We start from the raw sequence: 23,231 nt of genomic DNA, 5'->3' as shown, positions 1-23,231 counted from the left end.
ACTGACTCGCACACCTGCCTTCCCAGGCTCACCTGTGCCCTGGCCTCCGAGGACGCCCACTGTGCCCCAGCTAGCTGCCCTTCCTGGCTGGGGCTCAGGCAAGCTTCCTCCTCTCCTAAATAATGCATTAGGTGGTGTCTGGGCTTTGTAAATAAAGCATACTCGGAGAACAGGCATTTCCAAAGCTGCTTACTCAAAGAAGGGGAGAAAGAGAAAAAGTAGAGATCCAAGCAGTTGTTTGGCACAGTTAAAGTAAATTGATAAGTGCAGGGCCGACACCCGAGCAAAACTTACCCTACTAGTCCCAGCTTCTCCTTCTCAACTGTGAAACTTTGTCACCAAGCAACAAGAGACTTGGGACCTGGAGGTCATTAGCAGTCTTGACACCAGCCTGCAAAGTGAGAGGACACAAGGCTGAAACGGTCTCTAAGACACTCAAATTTCCCAACAGGCTGGCTTGCCTGCCACAAGGAGGGAACCCCAGGGCTCACCCGCTGTGATTCCTGCAGTTGGGCTTTTCCTCCGGTTCACCCAGCAGTCAGTGGGAGAGGATCAAGGCAGAGCCCCTGTCCGTGGCAACGGCCAGGCGGATGTGGCTACACAGGGAAAAAGTCACACATTTCTCTTGAAAGAGACACCTATTTCACTTTAATAGCATTCATGAAACATCACTCCCCTTTCTTTGAATTTGTACAAGTATTTTTTTTTCTGCTCTTTGGTTTTTGAGAGGGCTGTCTTTCACCTATTTATTTGAATTTAATTATTTCTTACTCTTTTGTTTCTCTTTGCACCCTTTTTCCACTGTTAAATCAGAGTAGCTACAGTACTCATAAAATCATACAGCCCTGTAATCATATTCTCTCACTTGATTATATGTCATTAAATGCTGATGTGTAGTTTCTGAAATCTGCATCCTGAATGAACATACAGCAGTGAGCCTTGTGCTTTGCTTTTCCTGCTGTTTCCAGCCTGGCATTATCATGAATAAGGCTGCAATTATCTATTTGTGCATCTATGGTCTCTTTTTTTTGTCAGTTTTTTTTTTTTTTTTGTTACATTAAATTTCCAGAAATTGAGAAAATGAGGAAAACAAATTAAGTATGAAAATTATTACACAGATGATAAAGCATTGAAGAAAAACTAGAAAATGTATATGTAGCAATAAGAAATTAAAATGCTCTAAATTTTTCCACCTAGTCATAAATTAGAAAATAAATTAATTAGCAAATAAGTGAAATAAGTAATTTCGAATCCAAAATTAAATTTAAGTAGTAAAAATTTTGGAAAGTACAAAAAAAGCAAAATAAAATGACTTCAACTTAGAAATGAAAACAAAACGAATCATTAAATGAACGCTAACTATAACATTTTTGAATACATAACCATCACCATATTATGTTTTAAGTCCAAAAAATAAAATACATAATTTAATTTAGACAGCAAATGGATTTAAATAAATTTCTGAATGAAGATGACTAGAAAATTTAAAATTACTTCAAATTCTACTACCCAGTATACTTCTAATTAGAATATATATAATACATAATTTAAAATTGAAGTTAAATAATATAAAAATCATAAAGCACTAAGAATAAAATCAATATTTGAAAGAGGAAAATATACAAGATAAATACATTTTGAAATATAGGTACGTAAAACCTTATGAAAATTAAAAGCACTCAGACCGGGCATGGTGGCTCACAGCTGTAATTCCAGCACTTTGGGAGGCCAAGGGGGGTGGATCATGAGGTCAGGAGATCGAAACCATCCTGGCTAACACAGTGAAACCCCGTCTCTACTAAAAATACAAAAACATTAGTCGGGTGTGGTGGCATGCACCTGTAGTCCCAGTTACTCGGGAAGCTGAGGCAGGAGAATCGCTTGAACCCGGGAGACGGAAGTTACAGTGAGCTGAGATCCCGCCACTGCACTCCAGCCTGGGCAACAGAGTGAGACTCCATCTCAAAAAAAGAAAAAGAAAAAATAAAATGAAAATTGAAAGGACTCATAATTTTGGCAACTGGCAGTAACTTTGTATTGTATAAACTTCAGTTTGTTTTTCTTTTTTTGAGACATAATCTCACTCTTGACACCCAGGCTGGAGTGCAGTGGCTCGATCTCGACTCACCGCGACCTCCACCTCCCAGGTTTGAGTAGCTGGGATTACAGGCGCCCACCACCACGCCTGGCTAATATTTGTATTTTTAGTAGAGATGGGGTTTTGCCGTGTTGGCTAGACTGGTCTCGAACTCCTGATCTCAGTTGATCTGCCCACCTTGGCCTCCCAAAGTGCTGGGATTATAGGCATGAGCCACTGTGCCCAGCCAACTTTCAGAGTTTTAACGTATATACAGCCTCATATTATGGCATGCTTGTACAATAACAATCTGGTCAATTTACAAATGCTCATTTTTTAATGTCATGCTGCCAAATATATGCCACTGATTAGTTTGTCAGGTAGCTGGCTTTTCATACACTAGGATGAAGATTTTTGTTTGTTTGCATTTGTTTTCTTCAGTGTCAGGGCCCTGGAGCAAGGTCTGGTTCTGGCAGGTGCTCTGAACAGTCAGTGTATCGGTGTTTATGCCGGCTGCTCTGTGCCAGGCCGAGGGTAGACACCAACAATGAATTTTACACCGCCCTGGCCTGTACACCACCTCCTTGCCCCACACCTCCATATCTTCATCTGTTAATGGAAATCATGGTAACTTCGTTGGGCCCTTGTGGAAGTTAGACAATAGGCAAAAAGTCTTCACACTTTTTAACAGGTTAAACAATTAAGTGTTATTATTAGGTCTAGAACTGTATGCAGAATTTCCACATGTTAGGGAAATGAAGAGTGATAGGCAGTTATGGCAGAGAGGTTTAATGAGCTGTTAGTCCAGCAGGGTGTCTCTGGTTTGAAAGGGTACATCTGTCTCTGCATGGATTTCTAATGCCCTACCTGGGTCTAAAAAGTAGAGTCCAGGTTGATCCAGATTTGCTTCTTAGGAGAAATAAATGGGGAGAGAGGGAGTGTATTTGGCTTCTCACTGAACAACTCTGCCCCTGCCACACTCTGCCCCCAGCATCTCCCCAGCTCACACATTCCATACACAAGGAGCCTCCCCTGGCAACGGCTAAGCAAGACTATTTTTCTCCTGTCCTGAGAAATAGCCCACACCCTTCAGCAGACCTGTGTTTCCAGCTTGCCCAGATAAGTGATTTTTCTTCTCATTGTGGCTTGTGTATGCCTAGTGCTTCTTAACTCAAGAATCAAATCCCTCAGTCACTCACTAACCCATTTTACCATGTCCTCAAAACTGTTTTTGCAAATAGGCAACACATGGGATAATTTGGAGAGGCAGCAGGATTTTGAGATGTGTCTGCATTAGCTCGGGGGCCCAGGTTAACCTACAGGCCCTCCGTAGATGTCTGCCATGTTAGGGCTACACCTAGCCCCACAGTGCCAGGTGAAGAAGAGGATGGGCAAAGACCCCAGTCTCCTTCCAGGGCTGAGAGGGTGCAGCCTTTAGCCAGATGAGTCCCTCGGCTGAGAGCCTTTGGTCTGGGGGCTAACCCACCGTATCCGGAGGCCCAGCCGCAGGCTGTTCTGCCAGCCCCTAATGGAGGATGAGCTCTTGGAACGTGCGTCTGGCTCTCTCCTCTATGCCACCTGCTCTGGGGGCCTGGTTTCAGGGTAGGGTGGAGCTGGCCCAAGGGAGAAGAGTCAAAGCAGGACTATGAGGCAACTCAAGGTACTGATGCTGTGCAGCATGGGGTAGGGAAGGCCCTAGGCCACCTGGTAGTAGCGCTCAAACTTCTGAAACTCCTCTAGGGGGTAAAGGACAGAGATCTGGTTAAAAATGAAGCAGGATGGGTGTAAATGACCCCTGGAAATAAGGAAGAACTTAAACTACCCACGATGTCCTGATTCAGAGATAATCTTTCCATCTTTGAAGTCATCCAGTAGAGGTGGACACCTGTCCTGGGCGGGAAGGGAATAAAGGGGTTGATGTGATGTCCTCTGTATGTCCACCCATGCTAAACCCAATAAGGCCAGGCCGGGTAACCGCCACAATCCTCACTGGCTTCGTTCAAGTTCTTCTGTTCTTCTCTGCTCCACCCCAAGTTGCCCACAGGCCCCAGTCTTGTCGTGAAGCTCAGTGCAGGCCCCCAGCAAACCCTGAGGAGCTCCTCAGAATTGTGTTTGCTGGGCTGAACGAGCAGGTGCCCAGGTTCCCAGGTCGCACAATTCTAAGGTCACCCAGAGCGGAACTGGCAGAACCAAGCAGGTCTTGACCAGAAGCAGGCCCCACTCTGTCACCGCACTCTCCTTCCTCCCAGAGTAGAAAAGAATCTCCCCTGCTCCTGAACAATGTCAACAGCTTTCCTCAACACCCTGGCCCCACGAAGCCCAGGCAAGCCCCACCTCTCCCCTGTTTGTGTTCTAGCCTTGGTATATTTGGTCACCACCATGGTTTTCTGTCCCACAGGAGATACCCCAGCTCCGACAGGACCATGCTGCAGAAGTGGCAGGTACAGTGGCTCCTCCAGAGGGAAGCCCTCTGGGAATGCAAACCAGAGAATGGCCCAGGCCCCAGCGATGGAGAGGAAGTGTGTGGATCAACCAAGAAGGGATCTTATTATTTATTATTTTTATTTTTTTTGAAATGGAGTTTCACTCTTGTTGCCCAAGCTGGAGTGCAGTGGTGTGATCTCAGCTCACGACAACCTCTGTCTCCTCGGTTCAGGTGATTCTCCTGCCTCAGCCTCCCAAGTAGCTGGGATTACAGGCACCCGCCACCAGGCCCAGTAAATTTTTGTATTTTTATTAGAGTCAGGGTTTCACCATGTTGGCCAGGCTGGTCTTGAACTCCTGACCTCAGGCGATCCACCTGCCTCAGCCACCCAAAGTGCTGGGATTATAGGTGTGAGCCACCATGCCTGGCCGGGATCTTATTTTTCTAATTTACCAAAATGTCTGAGATATTTCCCTGACCGGATCTCAGTGATGGAGGACAAATCTTGCACATTGGAGTCAGAGCTGGGGAATGCGCGTGCATGTGTGTGTGCACGCGCGCACCTGTACACGGTGGATGCCTCCCAGTGGGTACACACACCCCATTTGTGAAGATACACATGTATACAGCCACATAGCGGGTGGGGCATGGGTGTCAGTTCTTGTTCCTGGAAGACACACGTGGCTCCCAGTCTGGACAAGCTGACGTTCAGCCCAGGGATCTCAAAGAAAGGAAGAGACCCTAAGAGAGGCAGTTGTAGAGAATGGAGGACAATGAGAAAGTAGGTCTTAGTCACTCAGGTCCAAAATCCTCTCCCAAGGGGCAGGCTGAGGAAGGGAGAGCCCCTGAGCATACAGGTCCCACGTCAGAGATGATGACTATGTTGGATTGCTCACTCATTCAGCGGCCTTGGTGGATTTTGTTCCCAATACGGACCCTGTCTCCATTTGCGACTGTTCATCTGGAGGCAGAGGGCCCTTAAGAGTGAGCATCACCCCAACAGGCAGGGACAGGGAATAGGCAGTTCCCAAAGTCCCAGAGGAAGACAGACTATCGAGCCCAGGAGTGAGGGCCTCTGTCCCTGGGACTGCCATGGCCCCTCTGCTTATTTTGTAACCATCAGTAGGTCAGCAGTCAGTTCACCCCCAGCATTTGTGCTATGATTTTAGTCAACTTCTGAGTACTGCATCCAAACGTTAACACCAAAGCATGTCTTACCCTTGGCGTTGGATGCTGAACTGCGTTGGGGTTTTTTTCCTTGCTGACTTTGCTTCCCGAATATACTTCCCTCTGTTCATACTGAAATTTGTGTGTGGGTCCCTGAGTTGGTGCTGGCTCATGCATGAGATGTATACAAAGTGACCGAGGGGCTGGCTGCCTGTCCTCACTGACAGAGCCAGGGCCTGTTGCTGAGGCCTGAGGGTGGGACCCCTGGCCTTGCGGGAGCGTCAGATGTGTTTGGTTTATCCCCTTTCTGTCTCTTCTGGTAGAAAAGGGACATCAGCAATTTTGAGTATCTCATGTACCTCAACACCGTGGCTGGGAGAACCTGCAATGACTACATGCAGTACCCAGTGTTCCCGTGGGTCCTCGCAGACTACACCTCAGAGGTAAGGTCCTCATGTGGAACCCACAGCTGCCCTCAGGCATTCAGACCTTGATAACAGAGACCCTAAGTCAGTATGCAGAGCCTTTGCTAGGAGCTTCTGTCATGTGAACCTGGGTACCTGGGCCTAATGGCTGCTGAAGTTCAGATCTCTTTTTTTTGTGAGATGGAGTCTCACTCCATCACCCAGGCTGGAGTGCAGTGGCACAATCTCTGCTCACTGCAACTTCTTCCTCCTGGGTTCAAACGATTCTCCTGCCTCAGCCCCCCAAGTAGCTGGGATTACAAGTGTGCACCACCATGCCTGGCTAATTTTTTTTTTTTTTTTTTTGTACTTTTAGTAGAGGTGGAGTTTCACCATGTTGTCCAGGCTGGTCTCGAACTCCTGAGCTCAAATGATTCTTCTACCTCAGCCTCCAAAGTGCTGGGATTACAGGCATGAGCCACTGCACCCGGCCTTAGATCTCTTAAACTCATCGTGGCCTTTGGTATTTGGCTGCCTGGGTTCCTGTCCTGGCTCCCCCTGTGGAATGATCAACACAACTAGCATAGTTGCTAACATGAACCCCAGGGGGCCTCCTGGCTTACTCTCTGCAGTGAAGGCACCTGATGGCATCTACCAACATGGTGCCATGGGTCAGCCCTTGTGGGGAGAGGCAGTCACAAGCGAGGTGGGCCACGGAATTTGTTCCTAAAATCAACGTGTGCAGGAGAGGGGTCTGGGGAGGAAAGGAGAGAGAGACACAGGGATACAGACACACAGAAAGGACAAGCTACTCTTCCTGAAGCTTGAGTTCAGCAACAGAGATGATGGTGTCTGGGCCTCATCTGAGATCTGGACTGCGATGTGTAGTGACAGGGGAGGCTGATGGTGAGATGACAAAAACAGATCCTTCATCTCTTTTAGCCTCCACCCCTGTGCCCCATCAGGCAGGGAAAGGATGGGGAGAAAAACTCCACAGATGAACCAGGGTGATGTCTGTGCTCCTATGGGGATAACCAAGCTATGGAGCAGTGTCCTGGCCACCTGGGCTCTGGCCGTCTGGAGTGGTGCTGGACTGTATGTAAAGCACCACATACTTACATACAGAAAGGTGGCTGAGCCACTTGTTCAGATGAGCCTGGCCAGTCCTGCCTAGGGCTACTTGGATGGCAGACCCTCAGGATTTGGGAGAGGGAGAGTCAGTCCTTGGTGACCTGTCATCCCCTCTTAAGACATTTAATGCAGCAAAACATTTCTCACTAGCACTGGCTGCTGCTTATTGCACTAATGGTCCATCGGAGGCTGAGGCATTTCAGACACAAAATCTACTCACATGTTGCAAAGTGGTGGTTTGCAAGCCTTTTTTGTTTAGGTCATACTAGGTATTTAAAATCTTTATTATTTATCAACTCTTAAAAATTAGGAGATTTCTCCTTTAAAAAAAACTGGATTTCCAATATCTTTTGGAAAACCATGAGATCTGGCAAGTAGGAATTTTTCTGAACTGGCAAGATTGTGAAAGCTGAGTGTTGGTCTCCGTGTGTCCCCTCTAGCACTCACTGGGATCTTAAGAGGGGCCGTTTCACTCTTGCCCCTGCTTCCCCCTGGCTTTTGCAGGCATTTGAGATAGTGATACCTTTGGCCCCCAGTGGAACATTGAGGATTCACTGCTAGTGAAAGAAAGGGTTATGAGCCAGGCACAGTGGCTTATGCCTGTAATCCTGGCACTTTGGGATGCCAAAGCAGGAGGATTGCTTGAGTCCAGGAGTTCAAGACCAGCCTGGCCAACATAGTGAGACCCCATCTCTATCAAAAATACAAAAATTAGTGAGGCATAGTGGCACGCACCTGTGGTCCCAGATACTTGGGAGGCTGAGGTGGGAGGATCACTTAAGCTCAGGAGGTCGAGGCTGCAGTGAGCCATGACCACTCCACTCCACATCAGCCTGAGCAACAGAGTGAAATTCTGTCTCAGAAAAAAGAAAAGAGAGATACACAGGTACCTCCCCCTATAAAGAAATGCAAACCCCAGCAATTCTTGGCTCCTCTCCTAATATGCAGAACATCAAAAGAAAAAGTTTCCCAGAGCACGTGGCCCTGAAACTGGTCCTGTTTTCTCTGTGGTGTATTCCAAGAGAGGGAAGGGGTGCTCACAGCCTGCTTTCACTGCCAAGAAAAGAGTGGACCTCCAGGAAAAATGAGCAAGTCCCTCTCATTTCCTCCCTGAACAGATGACTTCTAACTTCCTGTAAAATCAGTTTGATTCTAAGCAAGGACCCTGAACTATTGGAGTACATAATGCAGTTTAGGAGCCAAGTGCCTCATAGATAACACAAATTCTTTTAAAAGTATCTTTTCTGTAGCTGGAGGCCGTGTTCTGATTTGGGTCAACTTGGAACAGGTTGAGTGTGAACTCAATCTTCCCCTCCTCTTATTTTTCATCTCTCCCTTTTTAAGTCTTTGTGGATCACTGGCTCTGGGGCCATAAAACCCCAGCCTGCCAGCTAACCACCAGAGGCAGGTCAGACCAAATGACAGTAAACCAATAAAGAGAACCATAAAACTCAAGAGCATGACTCCTAGGGCACAAGCGGGTCCGGGGAGTTAACTCCAGCTGCACATCTGCCTTCTAGACATTGAACTTGGCGAATCCGAAGACTTTCCGGGATCTTTCAAAGCCCATGGGGGCTCAGACCAAGGAAAGGAAGCTGAAATTTATCCAGAGGTTTAAAGAAGTTGAGAAAACTGAAGGTGAGTAGATCCAGCTTGATTTTTTGTGCAGTGTTATTCTTCTGGATGCCCTGAAATGATAGTTGACAACAATTAATGTGGTCACCTAGCCTACAAGTGATTACATTTGAACAGATGACTCTAACCTGGTGGTAGGAAGTGCCTGGGGAGCTTCTAGAAAATACTGAATGTCCGGGCCTCACCTCTAGAAATTTGGATTTAAATAAGTCCGTGGTGTGGCACAGCCCAGGAGATTCTAACATGCAACCTGGCTGGAGAAATATAATGCTAAGAGGTAATGACTCCATGCCTAGGGACAGGCAATAGCAAAAGAAACTAACATTTATTCAGCACTTTCTCTCTGCCAGGGGCAGGCCAACCTGTGTTCATATATTACAGTAGTCCATTTCACAGAGAAGGAAAGTGAAACTCAGAGTTTAAGCAACTTGCTCAAGATCACAGCCTCTAAACGGCAGAGCCTGCATTTGTGTGACTCTAGTTCCCAAACTTTGTCCATCTACATGTCATCTTTAGACATTTTCCCACATTCACATACCACCTGTGACCTTATTGCCTGAATGTTTTTCTTTAGGTCTGTTCACTTCCTAAACGTCAATGAATGTATGTTTTTAACGCTGTTCATGAACACAGGGTAGCACGCCTATCGGCCACGCGTGGGCACAGGTAGGGAAGCCGCCCTCAAGCATATGTTTTTGTTGCAGGAGACATGACCGTCCAGTGCCACTACTATACTCACTACTCCTCGGCCATCATCGTGGCCTCCTACCTGGTCCGGATGCCACCCTTCACCCAGGCCTTCTGTGCTCTGCAGGTGAGCAGCCGCCACTCTCCGTAAACACACACACACACACACACACACACACACACACACACACACACACACACGGACCAAGACTTGGGCTTGAGCAAAGACGGGATGCCTCTGCTAAAAACTCAATCATTAGCCAGTGATTTCCAGTTGACATTGGCTCCAGGATTCTGGTTCCCCAGCCAAGGCAGACTGTTCTTCCTCAGTTACACCTGCACATCTGCCCAACAAAGTCTTGCAAAATGATTCTAAAAAATAAGAAATGAGACATAAAAAAATGATTTAGCATAAATAGGATTTAGTGGAAAAAGAAAAAGCAGGAAGCTTGGGGACTAGAAAGGCAGGCGGTCAAGGATTAGAAAAATAAATACGAGAAGGAACAATGAAAAGAATATGACTCAAGACATCGGAATGCATAAATCTGTACCAATGACAAACTGAAAGGCTTCGAAGGACAAAACCAACTTACCCACCCATACACTAACAGACCATTATACCAGCTTAGGGTCGCCAGGTTTAAAATAAAATTACGTGATGCCTAGTTAAACTTGAATTCCAAGTAAACTGTAAATTACTGGTTGTTTATATGAAATTTAAATTTAGTTGGGCCTCCTGTATTGTACATGACCAGTCTGGTGTCCAAGTGTTGCCGGGTTGGTGTCCAAGGCATGGGGGATTTCTGGGACACAGTCTTTCTTGGGCAGTGCTGTGACGGTGCTGAGAAGCTCCTTTCCCCTCTTCCCCTCACAACCCTATCACTGGGATCCTGCTTCCAAGGAACCCCTTTATCCCAGGGCACAGCTTTTGAATGGGGGAAAATTCTCAGATAGGCCAGCTGGCTCAGCTGACTCTAAAGTAAATATAGCACAGGGTGTATGGGCTGCCCCAATCCAGACCCTGCAATTGTCCAGTGGAGAGAAAGGCATGAACTGGGGTGGGCAACAGGCCACTGAACACACAGACTTGCTCTGACACCTAAGCCTCATCTCAGAAAAGCCTGGGTATCCCAAGAACTGTGCGTTTGGGTCTGACCTTACCAGTGAGGTCACTCTTTATGGTCACTCAGAGGACCTTGACCCTGAGAGACCAAAGGCTACCCTGCATTAGCACTAAAGCCAACACTGAGCCCTGGGGCAGGAATGGGTAGGCAAGGTCAAGGCACTTTCTCCAAATAAGGAGCAAATGTCCTCCTGTCTTCTGTTTCTTGGCATAGCCTTCTGCCTCCTTGACGGCATAACTCGTCTAGACATTGTATAACCCCCTCTCCCTGGAAATTCACTCAAAAATAATAAGTGTGCTTCCCCTGAGCCTTTCTCAGGCAACAAGCATTTTAAGTAAGTTTGGTTTGGAGAACGAATGGTCCCAGAGCTGCGCCCCATGCCAGGAATCCCGTCCAGATGTTGCTCATTAATCCACAAGAAATGATGATCACCGTTGATGATGATAGTGATGGATTCTGCCACTGGTTTCTATCCTGGGAATTTAAATGTTTAAATGTTCAGGATGCTTTCGGAGTTCCCTCTTGCCCCTTCAGGAGGCTGCATTACAGCCCAAAACCCCAGCTCTACCTGTTGCTAAGAATCTTTTCACATTGGGAGGAAACAGAGTGAAATAGAAACAGCCTCAGCTGTGAGATTTACATCACAGCTCTGCCACTTCATAGATACAAAATCTTCTGCAAGTTATTTTACCTCTGGAAATGAGGGTTAATTATGCACATCTCACTGGGCTGTAGGCTGTCGAGAAGATTAAATGAGAAAATGTGGAGAGAACCCCCAGCTTGGGGCTTGACGCTGCATAGGTGATCAATCACTGTTAGTTCCCTTCTTCCCTCTGCAATCAGCTAGATCTAATCTGAGCAGGTCTGAACTTGTCCAGGCTGGTCTCCTCTGGTTTAAGATCATTTAAGGCAGTCTGGACTGCAGCAAAGTATTCCAACTTAGCATGAACCAGACCTAACAGGTGTGTTGTGAACCAACGGGATATCTGGGCTATGGCCACTTTGAAGCTAATCACTGGTTTAGGCTTATTTTAGCCAGTTTGGGCCATTGGTGACCTAGTCCTTTTGACTCCCATGTTGAAGTCCCTGATGTAACTGAGTTTTGGGGCTCAGATCTGTCTTGGGTAGTTTGACCCATCCAAGTTGGAATCACCCGGGCTGTCTCCACATGCTTCTGAATTGGGTCACACTTTCTTACTTTTAAATGACTCCTCTAGTGGGTCACACCTGGCCTGAGCCTTTGAACCAGCAAAAGAACCAGCCACCTTCCACTTTTTCCTTAGGAAAAAGAATTTTAGCTCTCGAGGGAATGAGTATAAAGGCTACATAGGCTTCCTCTGTGAGGGGACACACCAGGCTCCCCTTTGAGAGTGATGGGGCCTTGGCAGACCTCCTTAAGAATATTCTGGCATCTTCCTGAAGTCAAGCTCTTCCCTCCATCCTACCCCACCTCCTAGGGGGAGGCCCGTATCTTCTCCAGAGACCTTTGCTTCACCCCTGTGTTGGCTGGAAAGGAGACTCCCGTAGTCTCAGCAGCCCAAGGCACTACTCCCAACCTGGGGTGGACGAAGGAGTCGGGAAGAGCGAGAGACATGGGGAGGCTGTGGAACCCAGGCAGGAAAGCCAGAGCCAGTGGACGTATAGGAGTCAGCGTGGGAAAGCGCACATCTCCATTCTGCTTTGAGCAAATGCTACCACCCGCCTATTACCACAGATAAGCCAGAGTGGAGTCATATGTAGTGGGCTTGGGGAATCACTTTCCAGCATCCCCAGGGCTGCTGTGTTTGACTTTGCTCAGATCGCTTTCTTTCTTAGGGTTCAGTCTCCTTGTTGGTGAGATCAAGGAGGTGGGTGGGAGGATCACCTCTGAAGGCCTTTCCGTAACAGCTCCAACCTCTGATTGCTCGTTAAGCACCTACTATGCACCTGGATGGTGCTAAGTACCTTACAACAGTTATTTAAAATATTTTGTACTTATTTATTGTGGAAAAATATACATAATAAGAAATTTACCCTTTTAACCATTTTGAAGTGCACAACTCAGTGTCATTAAGTGCATATACATGATTGTGCAGCCATCGCTGCCATCTGTCTCCAGAACTTTTTCATCTTCCCAAACTCAACCTCTGAAACCATGAAACAATAATTCTCCAATCGCCCCTCCCCACAGCACCCAGCAACCACTGTTCTACTTTTTGTCTCTATGAATGACTACACTAAGCTTATTATAAGTGGAATTATGCAATGTTTGTCCTTTGGTGACTGGCTTCTTGCACTTAGCATAATGTCCTCGAGGTCCATCCATTGTTGCGGCATGTGTCAGTTTCCTACGGCTGATTCCTGCACCCCTGTATTTGTAGACCACATGTTGTTTATCATTCGTTCATGGCTGGGGTGCTTCCTCCTTCTGATGACAATGAAGGGGGCTGCTGTGAACACTGCTGTGCCTCATTGGACCCTCACAAGCTTGTGAGAGGCTGCTGTGATTCATCTCAGGATACTGAGTCTCTGGGAGGTCACTTCCCTCAGGAAATGACAAGGGAGATGAGATGGGTTCTAGCCCTGGGGACACCAAGCCTAGAACACTCATGGTAAATAAAGCAAGGTGGGGTCTACAGAGGTTGTCCAGAGGGGACACAGTGCTCAGAGGAAAGGGACATGTGCCATTTTCAAGACCACATTTTCAGTAGAACAGTGGGGAGTCCCTCGTGCAGCATCAAGCACAGGCACACATGTATGAGGTTTGACGTATAGGCAGTCACCTGGTGCTGCAGCACATGTGCAGTGTGCCGGCTGCATGTGTGTGCAGCGTGGCCCCTGGTGCTCCCAGTGCAGAGTGACAGGCAGCACAACAGCTCTGCCATGGAGTACCTTTGCTGTCACGTACTGTATGCCTGTGTGGCACACCCAGTGTGGTGTGCTGGGTTGCAGAGAGGCAGGCATGGAGTTCTCTGGGCACTGTGGCCCATTTACCCTGCACTGTGCAGAGACTGTGGACAGCACAGAGACCCCCTGTTGCTGTGCAGTATATTCTGAACCCTGGGTATAAGGAGTGTTTTATTCCTTTCAGGTTTAAGTGTTCTTAAGTTTGAGCTGGTCTTAGAATTGATGCATACTTATGTCCTCGATGTGTTCATTTGTTTTTCTGTTCCAAGCCTGTTATTACCATAAGATTTTTACAATCCAGAAAATATGGTATATGTATGTACTGTGTGATCTGAGCAGGTGGCACATGCAGGCACTGTGACCAGGCGTGGGTCAGCTTTGCTTGCGCTCTGTTTTCCCCACTTTCTTGGAGGTGTGAACTCGTCTGTCTGCCAGGGCAGAGGGCTTGTCTCCCTCAGCAGCAGCCCCAGGATGCTGTAGTTCTTTTGTTCATTTGTTTTTTGAGACAAGATCTTGCTCTGTCACCCAGGCTAAAGTACAGTGGCATGATCATAGTTCATAGCAGCCTGGAACTCCAGGGCTCAAGCAATTTTCCTGCTTTAGCCTCCTGAGTAGCTAGGACTATAGATGTGTACCACCATTCTTGGATAAACAAATAAACCAAAAAAAAAAAAAAAAAAAAAAAAAAAAAAAAAAAACATAAAAAACAAAGAAACGAACAAAAAATCACATTTTGTAAAGATGGGGTCTTATTATGTTGCCCAGGCTGGAAAACGTTAGAGTTCTTAGGAGTCTTGCCTGCTTAGAGCACGTGTCTGTGAGCCTCTAGAAAGTTGAGTCACCAGGAGGTCAGGCCCCTGCTGGGGTCCCAGCCCAAGCACCTGTTTCTGTCCCAGTAAAAGCACCAGTTGCTCTCAGGCCTGAGATCAGACCCAGCTGAGGTGGGGCCAGCAAGGCAGCCAGCGCCTACCAAAGACACAGCAGCGGTGGCTGCTGCTGCATTTAATAAGAAACAGAAATAAAGTGCTGTGTTAATTAAGTCACAGCCCATGTGAAGTCAGCTGTTACCAGCAGTGGGGAAGGGTTTTCTGAACCACCTGAGGCAAGATGGCTGGTTTTTGTACAAGACAGATGCTAACTGCAGAGAGAACGGAGAACCATGGGGCAGCACTTGGCCCGTCCTGGCTGTTGACTTAGAAGCTCCTGGAGGGATCAGTGCCAGGAGTCCTGGTGGAGTGTGTGCCAGGGAAGGCGAGGAGTCTGTCTATGCTCACACCGAGGTGGACCATGCCTGCCTCTTCACTTGCTGCCTGCAGCTCAGCCCCTGCCTCTGAGGCAAGCAGCCCACCTCCTGGTACCCTAAACCTCATACAGGGCCAGACCACCCCATGCAGCCAGGGCTGCGGGGCTAGACATAGAAACTGCCAGCCTCCCTCTGATTACAGTGTGAGGATGTGGGGTCTGTAAGGGCCCAAACTGTGACTTGAGGAGAATCATTCAGGATCTCCAAAACTGTGTGGTTTTTATCATACAGACTTGAGGAAGAGTGTTGGAAAAGCACACGCAATAGGGACAGACAGTCCTGGGATAAACTCCTGGTTCTACAACTTTCTAATTGGCATTATTGAACAATGGAGCCTTGGTTTCTTCATCCTTTAAAATAGCCCCTAGCTGGGTGGGTGGTGAGGACTAAAGGAGATATGGTATGAGCCATTTTGGCTGACCTGAGTGTCCCCTACATGCCCACCCTCCTCCTCCTAATGCAGGCAGCATAGTTTCAGCAAGCCTTGGTGGGTTCACTCATTTAGAAAAGAGCCACGACCTACAGGAAGGAAAGATAATGGCCACTCTGGGGTCATCCCGTCTGAGAGAGCAAGACCAACGAGGCAGCTGGACCAGTGCGTGGGCTTCCCAGTGCCACGAGGGTCCTACACCATTAGTTTATTCAGTAGCGTGTCAGGGCCTGGCTGTTTCCTGCAGAGGCTCAGAGAATGCTGGGTCCAGCTTTCCTTTCCCCTCACACATTTGCCCTGTTACTTCGGAAGTGCTGTTGCTGCCAAAAGCTGCCCTGACAGTGCAGGCTCTCCTTCCTGTTGTCATCCCACGGTCCTTCAGATTCCCCACCCTCCTACCCCGTCCCTGGCACTGGAGGATCCCGCCTCTCCTCACTTCCCCCTGTACCCTACCTCCTACCTTCCATAACTTCCATCCTCTTCTCCTTTAGAGCTCCTGGTTGCCTTCCCCAGGCACACTGAGATCAGGGCCCAAGCCGAGGATTGCTCCCTAGTTCTAATCCTAGTCTGTGCAGAGAAAAGGACAGAGGGGCTGGGTTCATTTGACACCTCTTTCTATGTGCCTGCTGCACTGCATGAGATATGTCTCTCTCTCTCTCTCTCTCACACACACACACTCACGCGCACACACACATACACACACACACACACACACAATTGCTTTCACACCAAGAGCTATCATCCAAGGTTCACAGACAAGGGCATGGGCAGTTGAAGAGATTAAGAAACTCACTCGAGTTCATCCTGCAAGTAAGTGGGCACTGAAATTCCTGCCCAAGTCAGCCTGCTTCTGAAGCCAATGTGCTTTCCACCATTGCACACTGCCTCTTTGATGGGCTAAAGACAGCAGGTTAGATCAACTGATATATCAATGGGGTCCTGTAAGTGAGTCGTTTGCATGGGTACTTTTAAATTACTGGAAAGAATATCTGCAGTGAGAATGGGTTGTCAGCCTGTTGATAAAACCAATTCCATATCCAGATGTGGCAGCGGGTTGATTTGGATCAGTGTCATCAGGAAGGAAGAATAGACTTCCTAGCACATATTATAGAAATATCTGTGCATCTCGGTGTCCTTCAGCATGTGCAGTTACTAAATTTCCTGTGAATTCGGATCAAGAATCGAAGCCATATTGGAGAGGAGTTTAAGAATGTCTAATAGTGATTGAAATGCCCATCCAGAGACAATGGTGTACATAGACTTTGTGTCTTCTAATGAAAGGAGTACTTCCTTTAATATAGAACATTTCTTTTCAGGTTTTTCAGCTTTAACCATCATACCATAATTATAGACTATCCCCTGATTTTAACTTGGAGAAATGTCCAGGAATAGTCCTTGACAGCCACTTATTTTCCTATTATTTTGCCCTCAGTTTTGCTTCATCTCTTAGCAATATTTAGCACCTCCTAAAGGATTTTAATTGAGAAGAGGTACCTAGGACTATATTGTTTCTGGACTCTTCAATATTCAAAATGTTCCTGCATCTTTATATGTGAGTGATGTCTTAACTGAGCCCAAAATCCAACAACTATAATCTTTTGCCTCAGAATCCTCTAGGCTTGGCTGGCTCCATTGTCTTCTGGCCTAAATGTCACATGGGAAAACCTTCTGCCAATAAGAAATTGTTCCTTTGTTGACAATAATGACCTTGCTATTATTTTTTACAGTTCATTTAGATACAGGTCGGATTTGTTGCAGAACAGATTCCAGAGCAGCTCTTGGTTCAGGGATTCTCTCTGATCATTTTGTTCTCTTCCAAGTTCTAGATGTAATTGTGTTGGTTTCTTTCATTTGGGTCTGGATTTGCCTTAGATAGGTGCTCTTTAAACCTTAACTGGGTCTCTCTGCCTCTTACCTTCTTGCCCCATTTTTTCCTCTACTCTTTCTTTTCTCCTTCCTTCCTTTCTGAGAATTTAATCCTAGCTGGGACTCCTCTCTGGCAGCCACCAGAGTTTACATCAACCCACAGACTTACAATACAAGTAACAAAGCAACTCCACTTTTTCTGCTAGGGAATTTGGTGTTTTCTTTTGTATTGCAGAAGTGAGAAAACCCATTAATTTTGAAACAAATGTATGCAAATACATTTATTAATATAGGAAATAGGAAAATCAGTTATTGCTTCCTTTATAAATAATACAGGCTTAAGTTTTAAAGATATTACTTTTGCTAAAATGCATTAGACAGCTGTGAAAAAAATAACAGTTTTCTTTGTGGTAATATCTTTAACCAGATTTGTAGCACTAACAATATTTCGTATGTATATATTATTTTTATTTAATACAGGTAATCTTTTTATTACCAAATCATATTGTTTCTCAGGAGACTACCATCAGCACTCATAAAAGCTGCAAAAGGGAAACGGGACGAGGAGAAGGCATCAATCTCCCGCAGATGTAAGGCTTGGGCTGCAGATTAAATACACAATGCTCCTAATACATTTCAATGAGTGACTCATTAGGTGAAGATTTATTTCGACACCCCACCCCCATTTTATTTCCATTCCAATTTAAATTTGATGGTGGACGTCATTCCCTAATTTCAACCGAGAGCAAAGCGACCTTGGGGAAAAGCCACATGTTTAAAGCTGCCCATGTGCTGTTTGCTTGAGTCAGTGTCCCTGTCCCTGTGTGGAGAATGACCCACAGATCTCACTTGATCAAGTCTGACTCAGTAAATGGACCAGCCAGACCATGACCCTCAAGATGTCCAGGTGTGGCCACCTTGGGTGTGTGGTAGGTTCCCCACTCTCAGAAAGAGCTGAGTTCCCCCGTGGCCCACACATAGTGGATCAAGTTGGTCCCAGGTCCAGGGATTCCCCCAGGAATCTGGCATGGGACAAAGCATGCCCTGTGGAGTTGCATCCATGGGTTTGCCCCAGTTCTGCCATTCACTGCCTTGGGAAAAATCAGTGCACTTTGAGGAGCCTCCGTTTTCTGGTCTGCAAAATGGAAATACCAATTCCTTCCTCATGCAGCTACTGTGAGGATTAGGAGAGAGCATCTGAGCATGGACCAGGCATGCCAAGAGAAGGCCCCTGCCCTTTTTCACCTCCATCCACCCCTGCAGCTGCCCCCAAGGCTTCCTTGGGTAAATACAGATGGAGACCCTCAGCCCTCTGAGCAGGGAAGGGAGTGATGGGCACAAAGTAGGCACTGCTGTGGCCCCGCCGCTTGTTCCACATGTGTGCTCTGCGGAAGATGGCAGAAGGAGGACAAGTTTTTGTTATACAAAGGCCCAGCCTTGATGGGGACAAGTGAACTATTGAATCCCAGGCAAAAGGATATCCCAAAACTTACATAGACCCAAGGCCCAATTTCAGAAACTCTCTCCTGAGGTCCCTCCACCACCAGCACCTTCATTTCTCCAACCAGGACCTGGAGGGAGGCACCTCTCTGCCTCCTCCCAACCTCCAAGACCACCTGGTGAATAAGGGTACCATCAGCTGAAGAGTTTGACAATTCAAATGAGAGAATCAGAGCATCTAGGGAAAGAATGTGCCTGAATTCTTACATGGCACAACCTCGACAGCCAGGCCTGGGGCCACCTGTGGCCATAGGCCTTGGGACCAGGACTGGCCCTGGCAGAGGCTGTGGACATCGTGTCCTTTGTGGACCAGCCTCTTGCCCCTTGAACCTGAAATTTCTCCATCTCTCCACCCTCAGATCCATTCTCTCTTATCGAAGCCAAGACCCTTGGTCCCAGAGTCTCCTTCCTACCCACCTCTCGCCCCCACCAAATGCCATGAGCTGTGTGTTGGATGTCACCAGGGCCCTGCCCTAGCGAGTTCTCCTCCCTCCTCCTCCCTCCTCTGCTTCTTGCTCTCCTCCCACCCCTGCTGCTCACCCAAGCCTTGTCCTCTGCTCAGAACACTGCCATCTTCCCCATAAGCAGGCTTCCAGACTCACTTCCAGGGCGCCTCTCCAGGAAGCTCCTGCTGACCTCTCACATAGAATGTTCACCCACTTCTTTGTCCTATGGTTGGTTCTTTATTTCCTACCTGTGGCAGTTGACCATGAGCCTCCCAGGAGCCGAGTCCCAGTCACTGGCACTCTTGCTGCCTCGAGTGGAGCACCTAATTCAGAGCTGGCCCTCTGCAGTCTTGGAAATGCTCAGATGTTTCTGATATGAACTCAGATTTCCATGGCAGGGAAACATGGATTAATTACCACGGATCATGCATTCCGCCTTGAAGCTCTGGAGCAAGGTTCCAGAGAGTAATAAAGGAATTGGTAGCTGGAGAACCATGGCACACACATCTGGGCTGATGGGTACACGTGTGTGGGGAGAGTGAATAAGAGGTGCTAATGGTAGAACCTGTGCCTCCAAGGCAGAATGGATGGTGCCTGGCCAGCAGGAGGGTGCCAGTGAGAGCAGCTGGTCATGTTGGCTCCATTTCCCCTAGGGTGGAGGCTTCGACGTGGCAGACAGAATGTTCCACAGTGTGAAGAGCACATGGGAGTCGGCCTCCAAAGAGAATATGAGTGACGTCAGGGAGCTGACCCCAGAGTTCTTCTACCTGCCTGAGTTCTTAACCAACTGCAATGGGGTGGAGTTCGGTGAGTGGAGGCCTGGTGAGGCTGGGTGAGTGGTGTTGCAGGGTGCTCTTTCCCATAGCCCCTGGGTGGTGACCAACATCATCTGGACCTTTGCTAGGCCTTCTCCAGGACACATGCACTTCGGGTGAGGTCTCCACTGGGCAGCAGTGCCCAGAAGGAAAGGTGGTTGCTGAGGAAGGACGCTGGCCCCAGGCTGCCAGGACAGCGCTGAGCCACCACCCCACCCGTGACCTTTCCTTCGATGGTCCCAGGCCTCAATTGGCAGTGAGGCCATGGCTGAGACCAACCTGGGCTCTTCTGTGTAGCCCAGGTCTGGCACTGCCTTGCTGTCTCGAGACCTTGGACAAACTCCTGCTCCTGACAAGTTCCATTTCCTCCATGTCCCACAAATGGGTTCACATGGACTCCAAGGGCAGGACCCAGAGATGCTGGGTCTCCTGGGGTAGACTGCTGGGTGGGATCCCAGGGCAGCTGGACAGGCGCTTATGGCAGCTCCTTCCTGAGCTGCAGGCCCCAGCCTAGGATGCAGCAGGGCTTCTTGCTGCTATAGATCGTTCTAAGCATGTGATATGTATTTTCTAAGCATGTGATATATATTTTCTCCTTTAATCGTTGTGCCAGTCCTGTGAAATAATTCCTGTTTTTTTGAAATAATTCCAATTTGTTCCTCTACTGCAAACAAATTGCTGAGTCAGGGCAATTTGCAGAGTGGATGAGTGGTCACAGCCTGGGCAGGGTATGGGCAGCTGTGGATGCTGGCCTGGCTGGGAATCATCTTCTGCAGACAACATGCATGAGCCATCACCAATGCATACCTCAGGCTCTAGAGCCCCCCTTCTTCAGTGTTCTCCTTCTGCCTCCAGACAGCACATAAGGGCATGCACCTGAGCCAGACCAGATGCAGCCCTGGCGCAGGGTACAGGGGAGGAGATTAGTCCTTGCAAAGATTAGTCCTTGCAAAGAAAGTCCTTGCAAGATTAGTCCTTGCAAAACCTTGTGCAGGGGTTTTCAGCCCTAGATATGCAGCCCACATCCATGAGGAGCAGGCCAGACAGTGAGCCAGGCCCCGTGAGTCTGACCTGTGGAACATGGGGACCTTGGTGGTATTCAAATCATTAGACACCTCACATGCGTCAGGGGTGAGAAGTGAACAAATGCAAAGGATGGATCCCCCAAAGCATGAGGAGTCCCACAGAGGAGTCACTCAGGGAGGGTGGCAGCCAGGAGGAGATGGTTGGCCAGCCTGGAGTTAGAGCGCTGACCGGAGTACCCACTCTGCCTTGGAAATGAAGCCAGACTCTTCTGCAGGAGGCATGATGGGCTCAGCTGCAGAGATGATGGCTCCTACCAGCCATGGAGGCCAAGAGGGCAAAGGTCCTCAGAGAAGTCAGGAGAACAAGTGGTTATTGAGCACCTACTGTATACAGGGACCTTTTTTTTAAGGCACTGGGGATTTAGTTGGGTCTTCTGGGATGGCATACCCTGAAGATGTTTACATTTTGTGTGAGGATAGGAAAAAGGGAAGAGAAAATGTAGACAATTTCTATATTGTAAGTGAAACATTGTTGGATGCTGAGAAGTCCTATGAGTAAAATAGGTAGGAAAATGGTTTGAAGATGACTCAGCAAGACCTGGGTTTCTCTGGTCCTCAGGAAGGACCTGTTGAGGAGGTGGCAGGCTGAGATGAGTGATGAGAAGAGTCAGGCCAGGCAGCTCTGTAGCCCAGAGAGAGCAGGGGAGCTTTTATTCCAGCTGCTTCTTGCAGGCTCTGAGGTCAGGCAAGACTGTAGCTCACATTTATGGAGTAGCCATCATATGCCTGACATCGTTCTAAGCATGTAATACGTATTTTCTCCTTTAATCATTGTGCCAGCCCTGTGAAATAATTCCTGTCATCACCTTAAATTTTACAGGTGGAAAATGAATCTCAAAGAAGTGAAGTGGCTTGAGCAAGGTTGGGCAGCTAATGGAGAGGAGGGAGACTTGGGTCAAGTCCAGCCTCCTCTTTCTACTGTCAGGGGAATCTGTCTAAAAACCTTGCTGTTCTCCCCTTAAAAATGGAGAGAAAACGCATAAATTATCGAGTTAGAATGAAGATTCAGTGAGGTGACATGTGGCCAGGGCCTAGCCTAGCTCCTGGCGTGGACTCAGGTGCTTAGAATTTGCCAGCTTGCACCACTATCACTGTATCTTCTGATTGTTTAATGCTGTGTAAAAAACACCCAGAAGAAAGGCATGGTACAGTGGAGAGAAAGATGTACCACAATGATGACACTGAAATCATTTCAGACAACTTACAAAGCAAGCACTAGTGCTGCCTGGGAAGCAAAGAGGACCTCCTGGAGGAGGCAAAGGCCTAGAGGCCATGCTGAGGGGTCATTCCAGGCGGAGAAGGTTGAAAGCAGTATGGTCTGCAGAGAATATAACTCACGTTCTGACCTACACAGAATCAGCAATCCTAGGCAGCATGCATTTTACATCCCCCAGTTCCTAGCCTGGTTTGAGTCCCCAGTTACCCAAATCTCTGCTGCTTCTCATCCCATGCAGGCTGCATGCAGGACGGGACTGCGCTAGGAGATGTGCAGCTCCCTCCCTGGGCTGATGGGGACCCTCGGAAATTCATCAGCCTGCACAGACAGGTGAGTCAGGCCAGGACCCCTGGTATCCTGCTGGGGACCTCAACATCCCCTCAAATTCTACTGAGGCTTTCTGTCCAAGTGGAGGGCCAGTGACCCGCACTGTGAGGCTTATGTCTGGAAAACCCAAAGAAGGGGTGGGGTCTATGCCTTGGGTTGGCAAGGAAAGGCTTGGGCTCTGGGCTGTTTCAGGAGCTCCATTAGACCCTGCCCAGGTGCCAGCTTGGTGAGGGTTTCACTGGAGGAAGTGAGGTCAGTGTCCTCAGCCAGCCCTACAAGAATGTCCACTCCCTGGGCCTTACTGCTCAGCACAGTTCAGAGAGGGTTTGAGCCTCCCAGGGGCTCCCACTGGCCAAAGATTTTCCAGGACTGGGCAGAACTTGGCTTATCACCCAAAAAACTGGACATGGGTAGAGACCAGAGGTCATTAGGGACACATGCTGAATCAAATTTCTGGGTTAGTTTAAGCACATGAAAGATGTTCAGCATCATTGGTCACCAGGGAGAAATAAATTTAAACCACCATGAGATGAGATGCTGTGACATACCCACAGGAGTGGCTTAAATTGAAAAGACCAGCAAAACCAATAGTTGATGAAAATGTGGAGCAACTAGAATGTGTGAGACATCAATGGTGGGAAAAGCAAAATGGTACACCCACTTTGTACAAAAGCTTGGTAATTGTTTTACAAATTTGCAGGTGCATT

General features: G+C 47.8%; 1 protein-coding gene across 4 annotated transcripts in view; it reads left to right on the top strand.

Moving 5' to 3' along the window:
* WDFY4 (WDFY family member 4) overlaps nt 1-23,231 on the top strand; it is a 300,326-nt gene that overhangs the window by 255,151 nt on the left and 21,944 nt on the right. For all 4 annotated transcript variants that reach the window (XM_030940063.1, XM_030940062.1, XM_010382862.2 and 1 more), the window contains 6 exons: nt 4,476-4,518; nt 5,993-6,112; nt 8,725-8,842; nt 9,544-9,653; nt 19,735-19,888; nt 22,436-22,527. In XM_030940063.1, coding sequence (XP_030795923.1) covers nt 4,476-4,518; nt 5,993-6,112; nt 8,725-8,842; nt 9,544-9,653; nt 19,735-19,888; nt 22,436-22,527 — 637 coding nt within the window. The remainder of the gene's footprint in view (nt 1-4,475; nt 4,519-5,992; nt 6,113-8,724; nt 8,843-9,543; nt 9,654-19,734; nt 19,889-22,435; nt 22,528-23,231) is intronic.

The sequence above is a fragment of the Rhinopithecus roxellana genome, chromosome 11, assembly GCF_007565055.1.
Source record: "Rhinopithecus roxellana isolate Shanxi Qingling chromosome 11, ASM756505v1, whole genome shotgun sequence".
NCBI classification, from domain to species: Eukaryota; Metazoa; Chordata; class Mammalia; order Primates; family Cercopithecidae; genus Rhinopithecus; species Rhinopithecus roxellana.
The sequence above is the reverse complement of the archived record's forward strand: the minus strand, read 5'-3'. Positions and strand labels throughout refer to the sequence as shown.